The sequence below is a fragment of the Pyxicephalus adspersus genome, chromosome 4 (genome assembly GCF_032062135.1).
Source record: "Pyxicephalus adspersus chromosome 4, UCB_Pads_2.0, whole genome shotgun sequence".
Taxonomy (NCBI): Eukaryota; Metazoa; Chordata; class Amphibia; order Anura; family Pyxicephalidae; genus Pyxicephalus; species Pyxicephalus adspersus.
This window is the reverse complement of record NC_092861.1, coordinates 29,165,487-29,183,771: the sequence shown is the minus strand read 5'-3', so window position 1 is coordinate 29,183,771 and position 18,285 is coordinate 29,165,487. Positions and strand designations below refer to the sequence as shown.

The window sequence follows — 18,285 nt, the reverse complement described above, 5'->3', positions numbered from 1 at the left end:
GTGCCGAAGCATTGCCTTTAATCTGAACAGATAGAGATTTATTAAAAGAAATGTATCTACTTTTTTCAGCCAGTTGTAATTTACATATCATTTACATATTTTTTTTACTTAAGTCCATAACAAAAAGAAATGCTATATTATAGATTTCTGACAGGCAAATGTCATTATGTGGCCTCTGCACTGATGTCATTCCTGCTCTGCATCCATTATAAAGGATGTGCAATGCTCATATAAATGTCCTTTTGCTTAAGTCATGACAAGGAATATTACAACACAGAATCATTCCAAATATCAAAAGTTCAGATCTTACTTAATTTGTATGAACAGAGATCTATCTTGAACTTCTATTATGTACTAAGATGTAAGTTACACACAAGAATTAATCAGTGTAACCAAAGGTCAAATGAGCACACCCAAGCTGACGGCTAAAAAAGGGCTGTGTTGACTCGGCGTCATTTGTATTTCATATCTATAAAGTTTAACTCACAATGAAGTTTAAAGTTCGCACAGTAAATAGCATGAGAAACCGGGAAACAGAATATAGACAATTTCACACTGCCTGACATGCACCATGGCACTGCATCATCGTCTTTCTCCATGGCAGAAGATATTAATGGGACTTGTGTGCTTTCCACTGCTGCCCATCTACCTGTGTGTATACTGCCTATGTAAGTACTAATCTACATACACTTTCATTACATGTTGTAGAATGCAACCTGTTTTAGTTTTGCAGCAAACCTGAAGTATACATACAGGTATGGCAAAAATGGTATAATGGCAATGGAACCATTGTTAAGATTACCTTTAAGTAATAGAAGCAGGAGAAACAAAAAGTATATAATATTAAAACTGATATTACAAAAATACATATTACTTTTCATCATTGCAATGTCAAAAATGCACCAATCAATACTTACCAATTACCATTGTCTTTGATTATCGTAACTGTCTGCGTGTAGATGATAAAAGGTGTAATCTATGGAAAAGGGAAAATTCTCCCTTGTACAACATCGCTGCCCTTTGCAAGACCATATTATTAGCCATATGTGTCATCTACATATGTGAACTGTATACATTTGAGAAAAGTGCATCTGCAGAAACTAACAATTATCTCTGATAATAAATTTCTTATTCCCAATTTAATGTAAACTGCACAATAATACATCAAGTTCAACAATCAATGTGAATAACACATACTGTAGAATATTCCAATAAAAAGCAATTGATATCTGGATATGTGCTTACAAATGTAATAAACGGAATGTATGAGCACATATTTTAGGTTTTTATTACAGTAATTATCTAAAATATTTCAGCTCCGACACCTGTATACCCGTAATAAACCAGATCAGTAGGTTTACTGATTTAGCAAAACTTTGCTTAATTGTGATATAAGTAATTGATTTATTATTTTCTTACCTAACAAACAGGGCTCTTTAACAACATTGTTTTGTTTTATTTTCTAAGCAAGACAAAAAATAGGATTTTTTTCTAGTTTGACCAGTTCTAGTTTGAAAACAACTGAATTTACTGAATCTAAATAAAAATGACATTTTTTCTGTGATTTAGCCTGAAATAATTACAAAAATTTAAAAAAAATAAATAATAAAAAAATAATTAAAAAATTACAGTCCTGGTACGAATCATGCTGAAGTTACCTAAAAATTAAATGAAGAAATTACAGCATGATTTAACAAAAGTTAAAAAAGTAGGAAAGGATAACAGAATAATAGTTTAATTTCAATATATATATATATATATATATATATATATTTCCAATGCAATGCAACAACAATTAAAAACAAGAAACTACGTTTGAAAACTGAGAAATGCTAAAATGCTAACGAGGGAAGGAGATCAAGGTGTTAGTAAGGTAGTTAGGGCTGATTATGTTTAGAGAGATTCTGCAGGTAAAGCACCAGCAAAATCAAATATTTTCACATGCTTTCACAGTAAAAAAAAAAAATCATTATCCGGGACTTGCAATGTGCCTTTGAATTTTAAAAACATTGGATTCCCCCAGAAGTATCCATTGTGCTGGCTTAACTCCTTTGATCCTCTATTCACAATAGCAAAACTTTTATGTAGCTCCTGGGGAATAAATAAACAGAACTAGTATTTGGGTGGCAGCCCTATGTCTGCTGAGGCTCTGGGCTTACAAGAAGATGGTAGTGCTTGGATAAATAATTAGACCCCCTAGGTCTTCAAGTGATCATTTATATACCTTACAATTGACTCATACAACTTCAATTCTTTGGCATTGCATAAAATATGGATTTATGTCTTTCTCAACAATTATGAAAAGTAATAAATTGCTTTCAATAAACAAGTGGGCTTTGAGTAGTGAATTTACTAAAGTAGAAGAACACCCCTAGCCCATGTCTATTTCAATCATCCAATCACATGCAAGATGCATTTCTATTAAACAAAATCTTGCATATTATTAGTGTTAACACTAAACAAAGCATTTCTAGCATAACTCCAAATTCTGTGTTTTTTGATAGCAAATCAACTGCATAGATTTTTGATTTCCACTCATGTTGTGTCATTGGTCTGGGATAGGGAATAAGGGGAAATCTCTTTAAAGTAGAAAACAAACAACAATAAATTCCTGATAGGAGTTTCTTCCAGGGCTATCCAAAACTAAAAAGGACAAAGTGACCGTTTTTACAACAATCCAATGGGATTGAAATAATAAAGCGCTCCAAAACCCATGGGAGAACCTGTGGGATACAGCCTACCTGGAATGGACTTGGCCAGGATTGAAAACATTAACCAAACTAATAGCAAATTATTTTTTAGAAAATCGATTCCAGATTTTCTGTATCGCCTAGGATTTTCCATGATAGTCTATCTTTTCCCATCTTAAAGAGCTTTAATAAATCAGTCCCGATGCAGTTACTGTAGTTGGTCACTGCAAAGAATACATGGTATTCCAGATTGAAGATGCAGATGCATGGTGCTGTTATAATGGGAGGAAATATCATAAAAATACTAGTGATATGATTTTGTATGGAAATACTGGCCAAGCAACCAAGATCAGAAAGATGTTATTCTTTAAAATAAAGGCTTTTCTGTATTCTGTATTCATTACAGGCTGTAACAAAATCATTATTCTTTTTAGATCCTACTTTGGCCCCATCATTTTAGATTGTACATTCCCTATTGATATCATTATACCAAATCACTATAAATCTCCATCTGTCACATCAGAGTGTTTTGTACAGAGTAGTTGTGTGTACACCTATAAAATAGCTAAATATAACTCGTGGGAGATTAGGAGTTGTTTACAACTGGTGGTAAGCTTCACAGGTCACTGGTTAGCAATGATCGCCCAACACTGCACCCCCGCCCACAGAATATTACTTTTTTGTACGTTATATAAATAAGTGTGACGTGTTTTTGTAGAAAAACTTGCTTAAAAGTAAATGGCATTTATTGAAACTCATTGGACTTTTCTGCCTTGGAAAAATGGTTTATAAAACATCACTTGAACATCTTTATTTAGCAATTATTATAAAGCTTAACAATAATAAATACCTTAATGTATCAAACAAGAGAACGTCAGGTAAGATAAAATAAATCAGTGGACTTACTATTCAGGTGATTTAACTATTGGCATTTTATGATTTTATATCTGCAACCTGTGGAGTAGTTTAACACTCCAGCAAATCCATTTCCATGTTAATGAACTGTTTATAATCAATGAATTTAGGTGGTTTGTACAATGTTGCAAGCAGTCCTTTATTGAGAAATAAGATATTTGTATGTCTTATCAACAACTGAATTTTTGGGGTGGTATTTGTACTCCTGTATTCTGTAAAACCTGATGTAAGAAAATATAAAGGAGAGATGATTTGATTAACACCAGGCTATCCTGATATCCTAGAGCAGTAAAAAGCTGAAAAATACTTACAACACAAGTTTTATTACTTGCTAAGCCATTGGTGCCTTGGTTTTCAGCATATGCCCTGCAAACCTTCCTTCCAATGCCTGGCTGGGATTTATTCTGTAGCATTCCAAAGTATTACCAAACACTACTGGCACATTTAACGGCCCATTCTAGTACTATTGGTCTCTGCTAATATGAAGAGAGCTGGATAATCTGATCACGGCGGAATTTACTGTCAAGAAGATAACTTTAAAGATAAGACAGTCAAGGACTAAAGCTACGTACACACGGCAGATTTTTATCGCCCGATAATCGGCATCGGCCAAATATCGGGCGAAAATCTGCCGTGTGTACAGTCGGTGTCGTCCGAACGACCGACCTGCCGGATCCACGGACGATGGACGACGACCGATCCTAATGAAAGGGAAGGGGAGAGCGCGCATCAGGGTGCCGCTCCGTCGCTCTCCCCCTCCCCTCTCCATAGAGCATGAACAGTGCTGTACATCCTTTCCAACGACAAAAATTGCAAGTGTGTACGCAGCTTAATTTAATCATGTGCTGTTAAAACCAAAGGTGTACAGTACTCATTTATAAAATTGCTTTCAGTAGGGTAATTAAAGGTCTGTATTGACAGGCTTTCATTTGCTTAAAAAGAGCTTTGCATTCCCATAATATTCCCAAACTATACAAGTCTATTAGTATGATTAACACAGGTAAAATGCAAGTCAGAAGGTGGTCATCTGCAGATAAAATGTACCTCTCCATTCTAAATGATCACACAATCCCCCAAAACTGATTCCAAATCCCAAAATCCATCAAAATGGCCCCATTGGTATAATATGAAGCCCCTTAAATTTTACATTGGTGTCATATGTATAGTGCAGTATGGTGACTCAGTTGGCAACCCTCTCACCTTAATTCAATACGGTCCCTGGTTCAAATCTTGGTTGGGATTCTCTCCACATGGAGATTGTATGTTCCCTTGTGTTTGCATGACACACTAGAATGTGAGTTCCTCTGACAGTTTTGACATGATTATGGACTGTATATTGTGTAGGCACCATATAAATACATAGTAATAATCACAAGCACCACCATCTTCTTTCTTTATCTCTTCCTGCTTTTTCGCAATTGACTGTGCTGAAATTAAATCAAACACACGCTGGAATTGATGTTTTGACAGATTAGACGATCAGGCAGGGGAGAATGGTAATTGCTGGAGGGACATTGCCTGTCCTTTCTACAATAAAAAATTGCCTTATCGCAGATTGTGAAACTGGAACTTTAGTTTTGTTAGATCTATATTGGTTTGGTCTTACTTCTGTTAGACATCCCACTGTTTATTGAATGTTATTGATTTTTACCCAGCAATTCAGGTTCCCCTCATTTAGGTGCCAACCAGCTAGGTCCCAGTGGGACCTCCAACAGAGCCTAAACGTTTCCCTCTAACACCATCACCTATTCAGAGGCTTCCCCACCCAAGCCCGATATATTTACTTACCCAGCTATCATAAATTATAGAGACACCCAAAGATCAAGGACTTCTGTAAAGTTGAGCTTATAGTTTAGCTTTTACAGAACAACATGTGCAGAACCGTGCAGAACATAACAAAACACGCAGCAGTAAAACAAGGTGATCAACAGCTTGTTCTTATAAAGCAAATGTATTTTCTTGTGTTTCTAGGTTTAAAAAAGAAAGAAAAAGAAGATGTTGGTGGAAAACAAAAAGATTCAGGTGAGTTGTTTGTTAGTGATTTGTTTTCTTGCAATCTAGGTATATCATCATATTGGAGAGATGAGATCATGTGATCAGGAGATCATCTGTCAACTTTTATTGCTATATGTGTCCTCATTGGAGAGAACAAAACTCCTTTGTCTGTACTGGTCACTATTGTTACCTTGACAAAAAAGTGAAGGGAAATCAAAAGTTTAGAGTTGTCTCCAAACAAGAAATAGAAGAAAATTCACAAAAAGGGGCATCTGTTCAATCCATTCCCTTGTTCAATGAGACCAACTCACTCCTAGAAATGCTTGTAATAGTCAGTTGGTGGGGTGTAGATCTTTTTATATGAGAAATGGGGTTATGGGCTGACTGAGAGCAGAAACCTAAATATAAATCTTATATGCAAAATGAATACAGTTTAAGGATGCTCTAATAGTAATGTAATATGTCTTTAGGTGATGTAGAGGATTCAACAACCACTGCCAGGAACACAAGCATCAAGTTATCATCCACTAACAAAGGTACCGAGAAAATTGTGAACCCCTTACTGTTTATTAGATGCAGCTATTATATTAAAAATCATTGCTTAATGTGGAAATGTTAATTGTACAGTTTAGTAGTGGGGTGGTGTATTCCATACATACCATATTTTTTGCTAAATGTCTGCAATGTGTCCTAGTCGATTTAAAGCAATTTTGTTTTTAATTGCGTAGGGTAACAAAATCTGGCATTGAAATAGTTATGAGAAATCCTCAGGAGTAATGACAGTGGTGGTGGGCCAATGACTTCTGAACTAACTAATACTACTAATATAGTAGGGATGATCCCTACTATAGAACTGAAGATCATGTACTCCACTACCATGCGTTCACGGCAGATCCTACAGGAATGGATGGGCCTTTGGTTGATAGTTAACTAGAAAAGCAGAGCAGCCACAGAGTCATTTGGCCTGATTATTTACTCTGTGGAGACTGTGAAATTTGTACTGTTCTATGACACTTCCTATACATTACCTATATAGATTTAAGGGACCCCCAAACTTGCTATTTAAAGGATTTGTGTATGTTCATTGTTTTACCACTGGAGAGGACCCTCTCCCTTGTTTACTGTATTGTATTGGTACATATATCACATGCCAAAGCCATATCCCCATGCCTTGTCACAATCATTTACCTATTAGCCCTGGAAATGGCTAATATATACTTATACCACATACCACACGCACATCACCACCATAAATTTCAATAGGATTTGCTGTTTAGTTCACATTGACAAATTCCAAACAGGATTTATCAATCCCTAACAACTGCAAAAGCAAATTTGCTTCTCCCAACTTGTCTTATCTTGGCTTGCCATATTAGTGGCAATATGGTGCCCTTCAATAACAACTGTTCTTTTATATGTCCCCAAGTCCTATAATCAACTACTGCCCCATTCTGAGATTTTTGTTGAATGACCTAAACAGTGTTGAAGTTTTTTTTTTTTTTTTTTTTTTTTTTTTTTAAATAGTCTGTTATCCCATGAATGTGTACCACAATCTCTATTCATTTGTATAAAAAATCCATTGGGACGGATATCAGAGAAATTGTGGTATTGTAAATTCCGTATCAAGCTCTCTCTCTTTCTCTCTCCCTCTCTCCTAAACTTCTCATGGCTTTCATCAAAATAGAAGTTGGCTGCAGCAGAGTGGTGGTCGGGGATTTATCAAAGATTGGGATCCAGCAAACATTCTTTGGAATGCAATAGCATACAAACCACCCCAGTCTTGTTGACAAGTGCCATTTCTATGGGTGTTTGTCATAGTACATGACCACAAACTATAAATAGAAATATTTTTTAACATTATCACACATACTTTATATCTAGAATATCTGATTCTATCTGAATGCATCTAAAAAATAATGAAACATTATACATTCCCTATTTGTATAACACCTGCCTCAAACAAAAACTGACTTTCCTGGTTTATAAAATAATGTGACTTACTTTGCTTGTTTTGTAACATGAAACTCACCAGTGACTTAAATATCTTGTTTTAGCAGCACCTTACAATGTGGTTGCTATAAACAAACAGGTGAAGTCTGAGTTAATAATTGTCAGTGCTACAGGTTAAGGTTTCAGCAGCTTCACATTCCAAGCATTTCATTGCTGTAAAGTCTCAAAGGTTAATGAGAGTGACAAAATAGTAAATACTGTTTATTATGACTAAAGACCTGCAATTTACTCTGCTTACAATTAGAAAGTTTAGATTTTTAGTAATGCCCTTTAATTGGTAAAGCTTTTAAAGTTAAAACATTTTAAAACAGTAATGTTTCTTCCTTGTATAATTTTAAAATTTCACGTTCTTCACCTTAATAAATGTCTAACAAAGTACACCTCACAATACTGAGAACATACCCAGATACTTGGCAATACCTATGTAAATATTTATTGTAACTTTTTGTACTTTTGTACTTTTCTTAACTAGAAAAAATTTTAAAACATTTTTTTTACAGTTAAAATAGAAAAGGAGATAGAAATTGTCAACCAGGAAACACAGAAGCCAGGAAATAAACCAGTCTCAAAATTAGGTAAGTCAGGCGGGCAAGTTATGATTATGATGAAAATATAAAGAAATCTTTGTACTTCATTTCATATTTTGCTCACCTACTGTAACCATTCTGATGATGTCCCAATCTCTCTCTCTTATATTTATTTTAGTAAATGGTAGATAATGCAACAAAGGACATAAAACATCATTAGGGTCATCAGGGAGGAGTCAAAACTTCAAAATTGGAGAAAATAGCAAAGTTCGATGTTATAGCTGAGGGATACTAGTCTGAACTGATTTAAAAGGAATTAAATGATATGTGGCATTTATAACAATGTAAATTTTAAGCTTAATTCCTATTTAAATTAAAAATAAAAAATGTCATATATTGTACATTACTAGTCTTTAGATGTGGTGAATTCATTAGTTACTTTTTTTCAGGCTTTGAAGTTACCTACGTAGGATTGCAATGTAGACAGTAAAGGGTCATCAATGTGTACTTTAATTTATATAATTACAGATACAAAGTTTTAGAGCCAATGTAACACTATGCACAATTACACATTGGCCTGTACAGAACAGCTCTAATCACTTATACCGTGAAGATAGATTACCATGCACACATAAGGCAGGGAAGCCCTTCAAATCACTGGACACAGTCATGTTCATTTACACCAGGGGTGTCAAACTCAAATACACAGTGGACCTAAATGAAAAACTTAGGCAAAGTCGCGGGCCAACCTTGAAATTTATTGAAAAAATTCAGAGAAAGTTTTTCCTTCTCATTAGATATAAAACATTTTCATATGGCAAAAAACAGGTTTTGCTTCACATTCATTCTGGAACAAGCTTATAATAAAAAATCTTATGCCTCTTTCTCTTTTTGTAGCCTTCTAAGTTAAATTTCAATAGTCACCTTTTTGCACAGGCTAACAATAATATTAAAAATGTTAATAATAAAAATCCAACCATTCAAGTCCATGCCTTGGAGTACCAAAGAAAAGAGTGGCTACTAAAATTCCCAGCATTATTTGCGTCTATAAAACAGTCCAATGCGGGGCCACGCATAGGCAGAGAGCCCGCTGGTCTATAGACGCGAATGATGCGGGGAATTGTAGTAGCGGCGCTACTTCAATGCAGCTGCAGTTTATATTTAGGATTCCTTTGGGGGCCAAAAAAAAAGGACGTTGCAGGCCAGATTTAGCCCACGGGCCAGAGTTTGATGTCCCTGATTTAAAGCATTCTGGTCTATTTTAGCATTAGGGATGTTTGAAGCTTTACCTTACAACATGCCAAGGATATTAAATATTTGTGGATGTGTAGTGAAAGCAGCAGGGTAAAAGGAGTATTAAAGTCAAGTATTTATGATTTATTGTTGCATTTATCTGGCAAACTTAAAACATTTGTAGATATATTCAGCACCAGAGCAAAAAGAATATTGTTGTGGATGTGGCTTCTGAGAGAATCCACAAAGACTGTGAGCAACCCAAAAATGTATCAGCTTTCTTTGTTTTATACAGGCCTTCAATCACTTTTTTATTATTATCAAATGATAACATATTCATACAACAGTCCAACATCTATAAAGTGATACTATCATTCATTTGTGCATAGCTGTGCCTAAATCTGTAATACCATATTTTGATTTTCTTTATTAGTTTTGAAACTAAGTTCTTATAACAATTTTGAAAAGCACAAAATTGAAGATACTCTTGTTATACTCCAGCAGATAACCAACCGGACCTTTTGCTAAGTTCAAATAAAGAAAATGTCAGATCCAAAGGTATGAATTTAAATATTTTAAATATTCAATACCTCCAAAGATGAAAACATTTGCAATATTAGCTATTAAGATGTGATTTGTGTTGATTAATATACAGAAATATGTCATGATGTATGCTAATTTCATTTGCTGCATGCAAAGATGAAACAATTAATTTGTAGAACTCCAGCATCACTAAACAGCAGGGCACTGGGGACCAAACCTCTGTGGTCCATGGCTGGTGATTTTTGCAGGCTACAAACTACTGATTCACCCAAACAGAAACACATAACAGAAATATGTCCTTAGTAAAAAAAAAAAAAGTACATGCCTGTTCATGATTTTTCAAGTACACTCTACACTCTGCAACTCCTCACTCTTTTGTGGTTCCTGCATCTTCGACTGCACATCCGATTGGAGTTATTTCATTCCCAACAGCAAAAATGGATTCCAACAGGCAGGTAAGTGTGTTTCATTGCAATTCCTTTTGCAAAAAACAACCTTGCTACCTTAATTTTTTAAAGTATAGCTTAGCTTTATCGGTCACTGTGGGATTCTTTTAATAATGGAGTGCAAAGATAAGAGTGCTCTGAGATCAGTAACATCTGTTTCTGTTTTGTGGTAACATGGCAGACCTTTCCAGTGTATTTCAATGCTGAAATGTATCAAACTGATTGTCACTATCTAAAATGACTTAATTCATTAAATCTATAGACATACTTGATTCAATAAATTTATATACATACCCAGTAATTCCCTGTAATTTAACCTTAAACTCTTAGAAATAGGCAACAAACTTGTTACAGTAGCAGGGAAATAGGAAGCCTGGGAAATCCTGAATACAACCTGAAACTGTGGATGCAAGGACAAAAATGTTTCTTTTTGGGGCTATAATAAAAAAAAAATAATGGCTGAAAAATGAAATGGAGTGTGCATTTTATTATAATTGAATCCATTTTTGGTATGTATAGCAATGATGTGTCTTGTATAAATGTTTAGGTAAAGTGGATTTTTATTTCTTGCTACAGTCTTAGTACCAATAATGTAGCTTGGTACAGTATATGATAGCTGTCACACCAATTGCAGATATACTTCCCTGTATTCGATCTGTGTAAAATACACAGACATAGGCAGTCTATGGTAAAAAAAAAATGTGAGCGTCCCTAGACACATACTATGCACAGCTAGGTGTTTAGAAAAGTTTCAGGCAAAACGCCTGGTTTTTGAAGGTATTTGTAAATTCTAATGCTGGCATTTGCAACTACCTGTATAGGCTTTTTAAAAAGTGTAGTTAAATAAAATAGGCACTAGGCATTAAAAAAAAACACCTGTACAGGCAGTTGCAAATGTCTGTACAAACCTTTTTAGGCATTTTTAAACACTCTCCATTCAAGTCTATGGAGGCGTTTTGCGAAAACTACCTGGAAATAGACCTATTCATTCTGATGGTAACTGTTTTTTGCAAGAGTTTTTAGAAAGGTGAAACAACTCAATAGTGCTTGAAGAAAAAATCCTAGGCTGAACAAGCCCTTTACAGGTGACATTTTTTATCTTTAGAAAACACCTGCAGAACACAATAGGAGTGGTTTACTAGCTTTGTGTACAGGTACTAGTCATCTGTTTGCACTTCTTCTTAACATACACTTCCAAAACATTTAAACATATTTTTAAAACCCTCTTAGCAGGCATTTGGAAAGCGTTCACATTCAGGTTTGTTCTAGTGGTTCAGCAGCTGACTGCCTATAAGATGCTGCATGTAAAATCTCAGCATGCAAATACATTTATATGAACTGCAACACAACTGTACTACCTGCTAAAGGCTTGGACAAAAAGACTTTTTATCTGCTCATATTCTTTTCAATAATAATCATAGAGCTTGACAATTCCTGTCTCCTAATATTTAATGAAATAATCTTCTATAATATGCTTTATTTGCACAGCACATAGTCAGAAGAACAAAAATGCCTCTCAACACAGGCAGAAGACGTCTTCTATAACATACAGTAAGAAGAGCATATTACATTATCAGGATGACTAGAAGGTCACTAATATATGTCACAGACGTTTCTCACCAAATAATTATATTTAACGTGTTTCTTCTTTCTCTATATAGGTTACCCCTGGGATAACAGTAATCTTAAATCTCTACAGGTGGATCTGAAAACCTTTGACAAGTTGGACCTTCATGCTGCAAAGGTAAAAAGTCACATAATAAATAAAGTCCATGTTTGTTCTACATTATTTTTGTTTTTGATGTCAAGAATATAAAAATAAATGAGTACAAAAAATAGCTGAACAGGTTCCATGAGAAGAAATGAACTACAAAAATATTGTCTACAATGTCTACATAGAAGGTGTGTAAATGAATGTCTGGCCAAGTGCATGTTGAAAGCATTTGGGAAATATACCATCAGGCATTGCTTCCTCGTAAGTACAATAACCCCCCTCCAAGACAGTGTTTATTGTAAAGCAAATTAATATCAGATGTTTTTTATTGTTATTATCAATATTATTAGTAAACAGGATTTATATAGCGCCAACATATTAAGCAGTGCTGTACATTAAATAGGGGTAGAAAATGTCGGACAGATACAGACGTTGACACAGGAGGAGAAGAGGACCCTGCCCAGAAGAGCTTACAATCTATGAGTTAGGGGAAGTAACACACACTAGGGGGGGGGGGCATGGATTAGTCGTTAGGTAGTGAGGGTTTTAAGAGACAGAGAAAGACGGGTAGGCAAGTCTGAAAAAGTGCTTTTTTAAATGAGCAGAAGGTAGGAGCAAGCCAAATAGGACGAGGAAGATCATTCCAGAGAGTCAGGGCAGCTTTGGAAAAGTCTTGGAGCCGTGCGTGTGATGAGGTGTATGAGTGGGGAAGTCATTGGTAAGTCATTGGAGGACCGAAGAGATCGGTGAAGTATGAAATCTATGATAATAAAAATCTCCTGATGAGATAAATGTCTGGGTGTGCTTGATGTTCGTTTCCTTTTATTATACCAGCTTTGTTCATATCCACCATAACCGTGCCTTTAAATACATCTTACCAATGGTTTCCCTGTGTTGACATAATACGATAATTCTAATGTTGTCTATGTCTGCCACTAGGTCAATGCCAATGGGACCCTTGAACAATTAGTAAAAGAACTTGTACATGATGCTAACACAGAACTGGAGAAAATCAGAGCTTTCTGGATATGGATTTGTCATCATATTGGTACGTGTGGGTCAAATGTCTCCCATTTTTACAGCAATCATTAATAGCTATGAAATATATTATATTTTATAAAGAGCTTATACTAAAATTGCCAAACATTAAACTACGATTTATGTTTATATTTTATGTCCCATGCATATCTTTTGTTTGATTCTCTCAGAGTATGACACAGCAGGATTTAAAAATAAAGCTCTGGCAGCACCTGACCCAGATGTCGTCCTGCAAACCCGGAAAGGGACCTCTAATGGGTACTGCTCACTGTTTGAACGCATGTGCAGGTGATGTATGCTAACAGTATGTGTCAACCTTTACTGCCTAGAGATATGCTAATAGTCCTTTATCAGTCTCTTACAAAGTATAATCATAGCAATACATGTATTTCTTCAGTTTAATATTAATTTTTCTTTAGGATTATATTATTTTTGCACTACCGTCCAGGTAACCATCAAGGTCTCTGATAGAAGAGACAGCAGTGTAAATACTTTGACTACTTCTGAATACTTAAATAAAGTAAATACTTTTAAATACTTTTTGATAAGAATTAGTAGGAAATCTCTACAATGGGACAGAGACTGCAACAACAACATATATTAGTAAAGTTAAAAGTTGCATAAAGAGAAGTGATATTCATTAAATTATAGTTGAATAGATTTATTTATTTAAAAAAAATCAAATATAGGTTGAAGTGCATTTCATACAAAACAAGACAAAACCTGTCTGGAGTGGCAATAGAAGGTAAATGTTTTTGATATGATAAATAAAAACTGAAATGGCTCATCTAATGTTGTTTTGTGTTTCCTTTTTAGCCTTGCTGATATTCAGTGCAAGACAGTAAGCGGCTTCTCCAAGGGAGCCTCATACAAGGCAGGGCAGACAATATCTGGGGATGCAGACCATACATGGAACATGGTGTATTTAGAAGGAAGATGGCACCTGCTAGACACTACATGGGGAGCTGGCTATGTTGATGAGAACATAAGCAAGTTCACGTTCCAGTAAGTATACTATATTGGCTTCATGTCACGAGTTTACCTTAATGTAGCCAACCAGTTCCTATTAACAAAATGCAGCTAGTTTTAGAGATTCCAAAATGCCAGCTTGGCAAAGAGCAGGGGTGTCAAACTAAAATACACAGTGGGCTAAAATAACAAATTTGGACAAAGTTATGGGCCTTGATATTTATTGAAAAAATATCCACAATTGAGGAAGGTCGCTAATTATTGTCAACAGAGGAGAGGGCGCTTGTTGGTCCTGATTGAGGCACCACCAGAGCATTCTGGAGTTTGTAGTATTAGCGGTGCATACATTAACTACCAGCAGGCCAGCTCTAGTAGACATTCATCATTTTATGGAGGGCCAAATATAATTACAGTATGGCCCAGATTTGGCCCGCAGGCCTGACTTTGACACCACTGGCATGGAGGATGCAAAATAAACTAAGGGATGCACTTTGTAAAATACTGTATATAGTCATTTTAATTATACCCAAAAAGCTCTTAAGTTTTGGGTTAAGAGAAGTCAGATAGACATGTTTATACCAGACAAGTATAAACAGCAGTTTTAACCCAATCCATAATGCATAACTCCAACAAAATTGGAATAATATTGTTTCTTTAAAATGAGATAACATAATTTTACAATTACAGTCACATGGTTAAAATAAAATTCCCTATCCACTAGTCAGATGAGGATTCTCTTGTATATCTGAGTACGCTCCAACCAACAAAAAGAACATTTGGTTTGCTTAGTTGTAAAATGACCATACGCAGGAAATTACATGGCTTAATAACTTGGTTTAATGTGTTGAGCTTGAGTTGATAGGTAATATGTTTTTGATATCAGTCTGAAATGCTTCTGGGATCATTCAAACTTAATTTACAGGTGCATTTGACCTACTGTTGACTTCCTTCTAATGTTTTTCTAATTTTTGCATTTCTTTATACCTATGTGAAAAGAAAGGCAGATTAACAGATTCTATAGTCATTATATTATACTATTTTTATTTTTTTATTATAAAGCATAAATATTTGTACTTTTTTACCACTGTTTGTTAATTCTTACTATCTGAGCACTTACAGTTATGCTTCCTTTGCCTCTTGCCTTCATCAAGGTACAATGAGTTTTATTTCTTTACTCATCCGGCTCTCTTCATTGGAGAACATTATCCAGAACAAGCAGACTGTCAACTTCTGTACCCAAATGTGACCCGCAAAGATTTTGAACAAATTGTACACCACAGAAGTCATTTTTATAACTTAGGGCTGATTTCATCCCAGCCTGCAGCAGCAGTTATACAAACAGGTAACTTTCTTTATTATTTGACCAAAATGGATGTCAAACCTGTCAATGGTCAGTTTATTGTGGATCTCCCAAGCACAGATTGAAGTAGGCTCAAGGAGATGACAAAACAGAATGAGTAAACACATTGGTACCATTCACAAGAATGGTGTCTGTAGCTATACCTTGTAGTATCTGCTCCAAAGCAGCACATTATTGGCATATATTATTTATATTTAAAAAAAACTCATTTATAATGCATATGTGCAACACCAAGCACATAAAAGTACAATCAACCTGCTCAGTTCAAGCTGAGTATATCTTGAAAACAATTTCATGGTCTTAAGGAGAACCATGTGCCAAAAAGCTGTAGAGGCAGCTTAACTTTACACTATCAGCATCACCAAATGAATGCCAACAAGAAAATTAGAGCCACGTGTGGATACAGCAACAAGGCTGATTTTATGTTTTTTAGCATTGTAGTCAGCTGTTTGCTTGGGGTTCAATATTACATAAATGCAAGTTCCTTTATATTTTCAAGCAGATAAATAAATAATTGTTATTTCTGCTCTATCTAGTGAAAGGAAAAGCCACAATTACCATTGAGAGCAAGCACAAGATGCTGTACATCTTCAGCATAAATGACACAGAAGATACAGGTCTGCTGAGGCTTATGGAGCATGAAGCCAAAATTGATGTTTATCCTCCAAAGACTGGACAACATACTATACAGATTTATGCCAAGAGACCAGATTTAGTTGAAGCCTATCAGCTAGTGGTGGACTACAGAATTGACTGCAAAACTGTGGACAGCAAGATAAAAATGCCTAAGTGTCTTCATAACCCTGCCGGTCCAAGCTGGTTGTCAGAAGAATCTGGTCTTCTCCATCAATCACATGAAGATCCCGTCATTTACACAGAAGATGGATGTTGTACCATAAGCTTTACAACTATCAAGGTGCTGAGACTCACAGCCAACCTCAGATCTGATGAAGTGAAATCAATTCTGAACCATATCATCCAAAGAGTGCAGGACAAGAAGGTAGAGTTTAGTGTCCATCTTCCACAGGCCGGCACTTATGTTCTCCAAATATTTGAAGGTTCTAAAGGGTTTCTCTGCAACTATCTAATAATTTGTGAAAACACCAAGGTAAAATGGCCACCTTACCCTGAAGTACTTCATAACCCTGTTGGTCCAAACCCAAAGACAGGAAAAGCTGGCCTTCTTCACCCTTCTCACCTAGAACCAGTCATTCAGCAGGAAGATGGATGTTGTACTATTAGCTTCCAAACCAATGGAGAGATTAAGGTTAGCAGCAGCCTGAAGTCTGATAAAATGCAAGTTATAATGAACCAGATTTTACAAAGAATGGGAAAAGATAAGGTTGAATTTACCATCCGTCTTCCACAATATGGTTCTTATGTTTTCCAGATATTTGGTGAAAATAAAGGCTTGATCTGCAATTACCTAATACGATGTTCAAACCCAACGGTAAAATGGCCACCATTTCCTAGTATGCTTCACAACCCAGTAGGACCAAACCCAGATATAGAGGTTTTTGGACTTCACCAGCCCTCACATTCGGAACCAGTGATCCATACTGAGGATGGACGCTTTACCATTACCTTCACAACAGATCGGGCATTAAACCTACGGGCAAGTTTGAAATCCGATGATGTACAGATTGCACCCAATGTTATGCATATTCTTCAGACTATACAGAAGCAGAAGCTAGAGTTCAATGTGCGTCTTCCTGGTGCAGGCTCCTATGTTTTTCAGATATTTGATGAAATTGCTGGATATATCTGCAACTATCTGGTTATATGTTCAAACCTCAAGGTAAAATGGCCTCCTTTCCCCTCTAGTCTTCACAACCCAGTAGGTCCAAATCCAGAGACGGAGAAAGCTGGGCTAATCCAGCCCTCACATCCAGATCCTATGATTCATACAGAAGATGGATGTTGCATTATCAGTTTTGCATTAATGCGGGACCTAAGTATTTTTCCAACTTTACACTCAGATGATGTAAAAATGATGCCAGAGATGGAGCATAGACATGTCTTTCAAAGAAAGACACAGGGCAATTTGCAAATCAAGGTCCATCTCCCACAGTCCGGAACTTTCGTCTTACATGTAAACATCATGCCTAAGAACAGTAACATGTACAAACATCAGTGTAACTATCTCATCACTTGTACAAATACTGCTGTAAAGTGGCCAATGTTTCCTTTAGTGTACACAGACTGGTCTGAAAGCTATGAACTGGTGCAGCCTCTGGAGGGCGTTCTACATAAGGACAGTGATGTTCTCTTCAAACTTCAAATTCCTGAAGTAGCTGGAGTTCGTGTAAAGGGTAAAGGTACCTTTCCTCTGACCCCCAGCGAGGATGGTTATTGGGAAGGCACATGCAATACAGCCAATTGTAAATACATGTATGTGTGTATCAGTTCTAAAGACAAACCAGAGACATGGACATTCATTCTTCAGTATCTTGTAGGAGACAGAACTCCATAGAGTGTGTGTTAAAAGTATTACAGCATTTTTTTACCTAAATTATTTATTAAAAATAAAAACGTATTTTTCATTTCATTCTATAAGAATATTTTTATCCTGCTATATGAGAGTCAATTTAAGATGATTTTTTAATAAATAACTAAAACAAAAATTTACCAACACTATCATTCGTGTTATAGAAAATTACCTAATAAGAAAACACTAACAGTACACAGAGAACATATTTATTAAAAAGTTGTTTAACAACTGGGTCTAGTTATCAACCTGTTTGCCCCAGATTTACCCAACTTTTGCTCAAAATGTACTTTTTTTCACATTAGATTGCATTAGAAAAATATATGAATCGTGAGGAAAAGTTGATTCACACAGTTT

At 35.6% G+C, this 18,285-nt stretch overlaps 1 protein-coding gene across 2 annotated transcripts; it reads left to right on the top strand.

Annotated features, from left to right (window-relative positions):
* The first annotated feature begins 491 nt into the window (after positions 1-491).
* Positions 492-18,047, top strand: LOC140328216 (uncharacterized). 2 transcript variants are annotated; one of them, XM_072407629.1, is made up of 12 exons: positions 492-668; positions 5,577-5,627; positions 6,071-6,136; positions 8,111-8,185; positions 9,875-9,928; positions 11,848-11,910; positions 12,021-12,103; positions 13,013-13,121; positions 13,282-13,399; positions 13,928-14,116; positions 15,232-15,422; positions 15,977-18,047. In XM_072407629.1, exons 1-12 carry the CDS (start codon positions 572-574, stop codon positions 17,911-17,913), a joined length of 3,033 nt encoding a protein of 1,010 aa, XP_072263730.1. In that variant the 5' UTR covers positions 492-571; the 3' UTR covers positions 17,914-18,047. The 2 variants fall into 2 exon arrangements, with proteins under 2 accessions (XP_072263730.1, XP_072263729.1); XM_072407628.1 differs by having other exon boundaries at positions 9,872-9,928.
* The last annotated feature ends 238 nt before the right edge of the window (positions 18,048-18,285 follow it).

Coding starts and splice junctions, on each gene's coding strand:
- LOC140328216 (XM_072407628.1), top strand. CDS start 572: ATGGCACTGCATCATCGTCTTTCTCCATGGCAGAAGATATTAATGGGA. Junction 8,186..9,871: donor TAAACCAGTCTCAAAATTAG/GTAAGTCAGGCG, acceptor GTTATACTCCAG/CAGATAACCAACCGGACCTT. Junction 14,117..15,231: donor ATAAGCAAGTTCACGTTCCA/GTAAGTATACTA, acceptor GCCTTCATCAAG/GTACAATGAGTTTTATTTCT.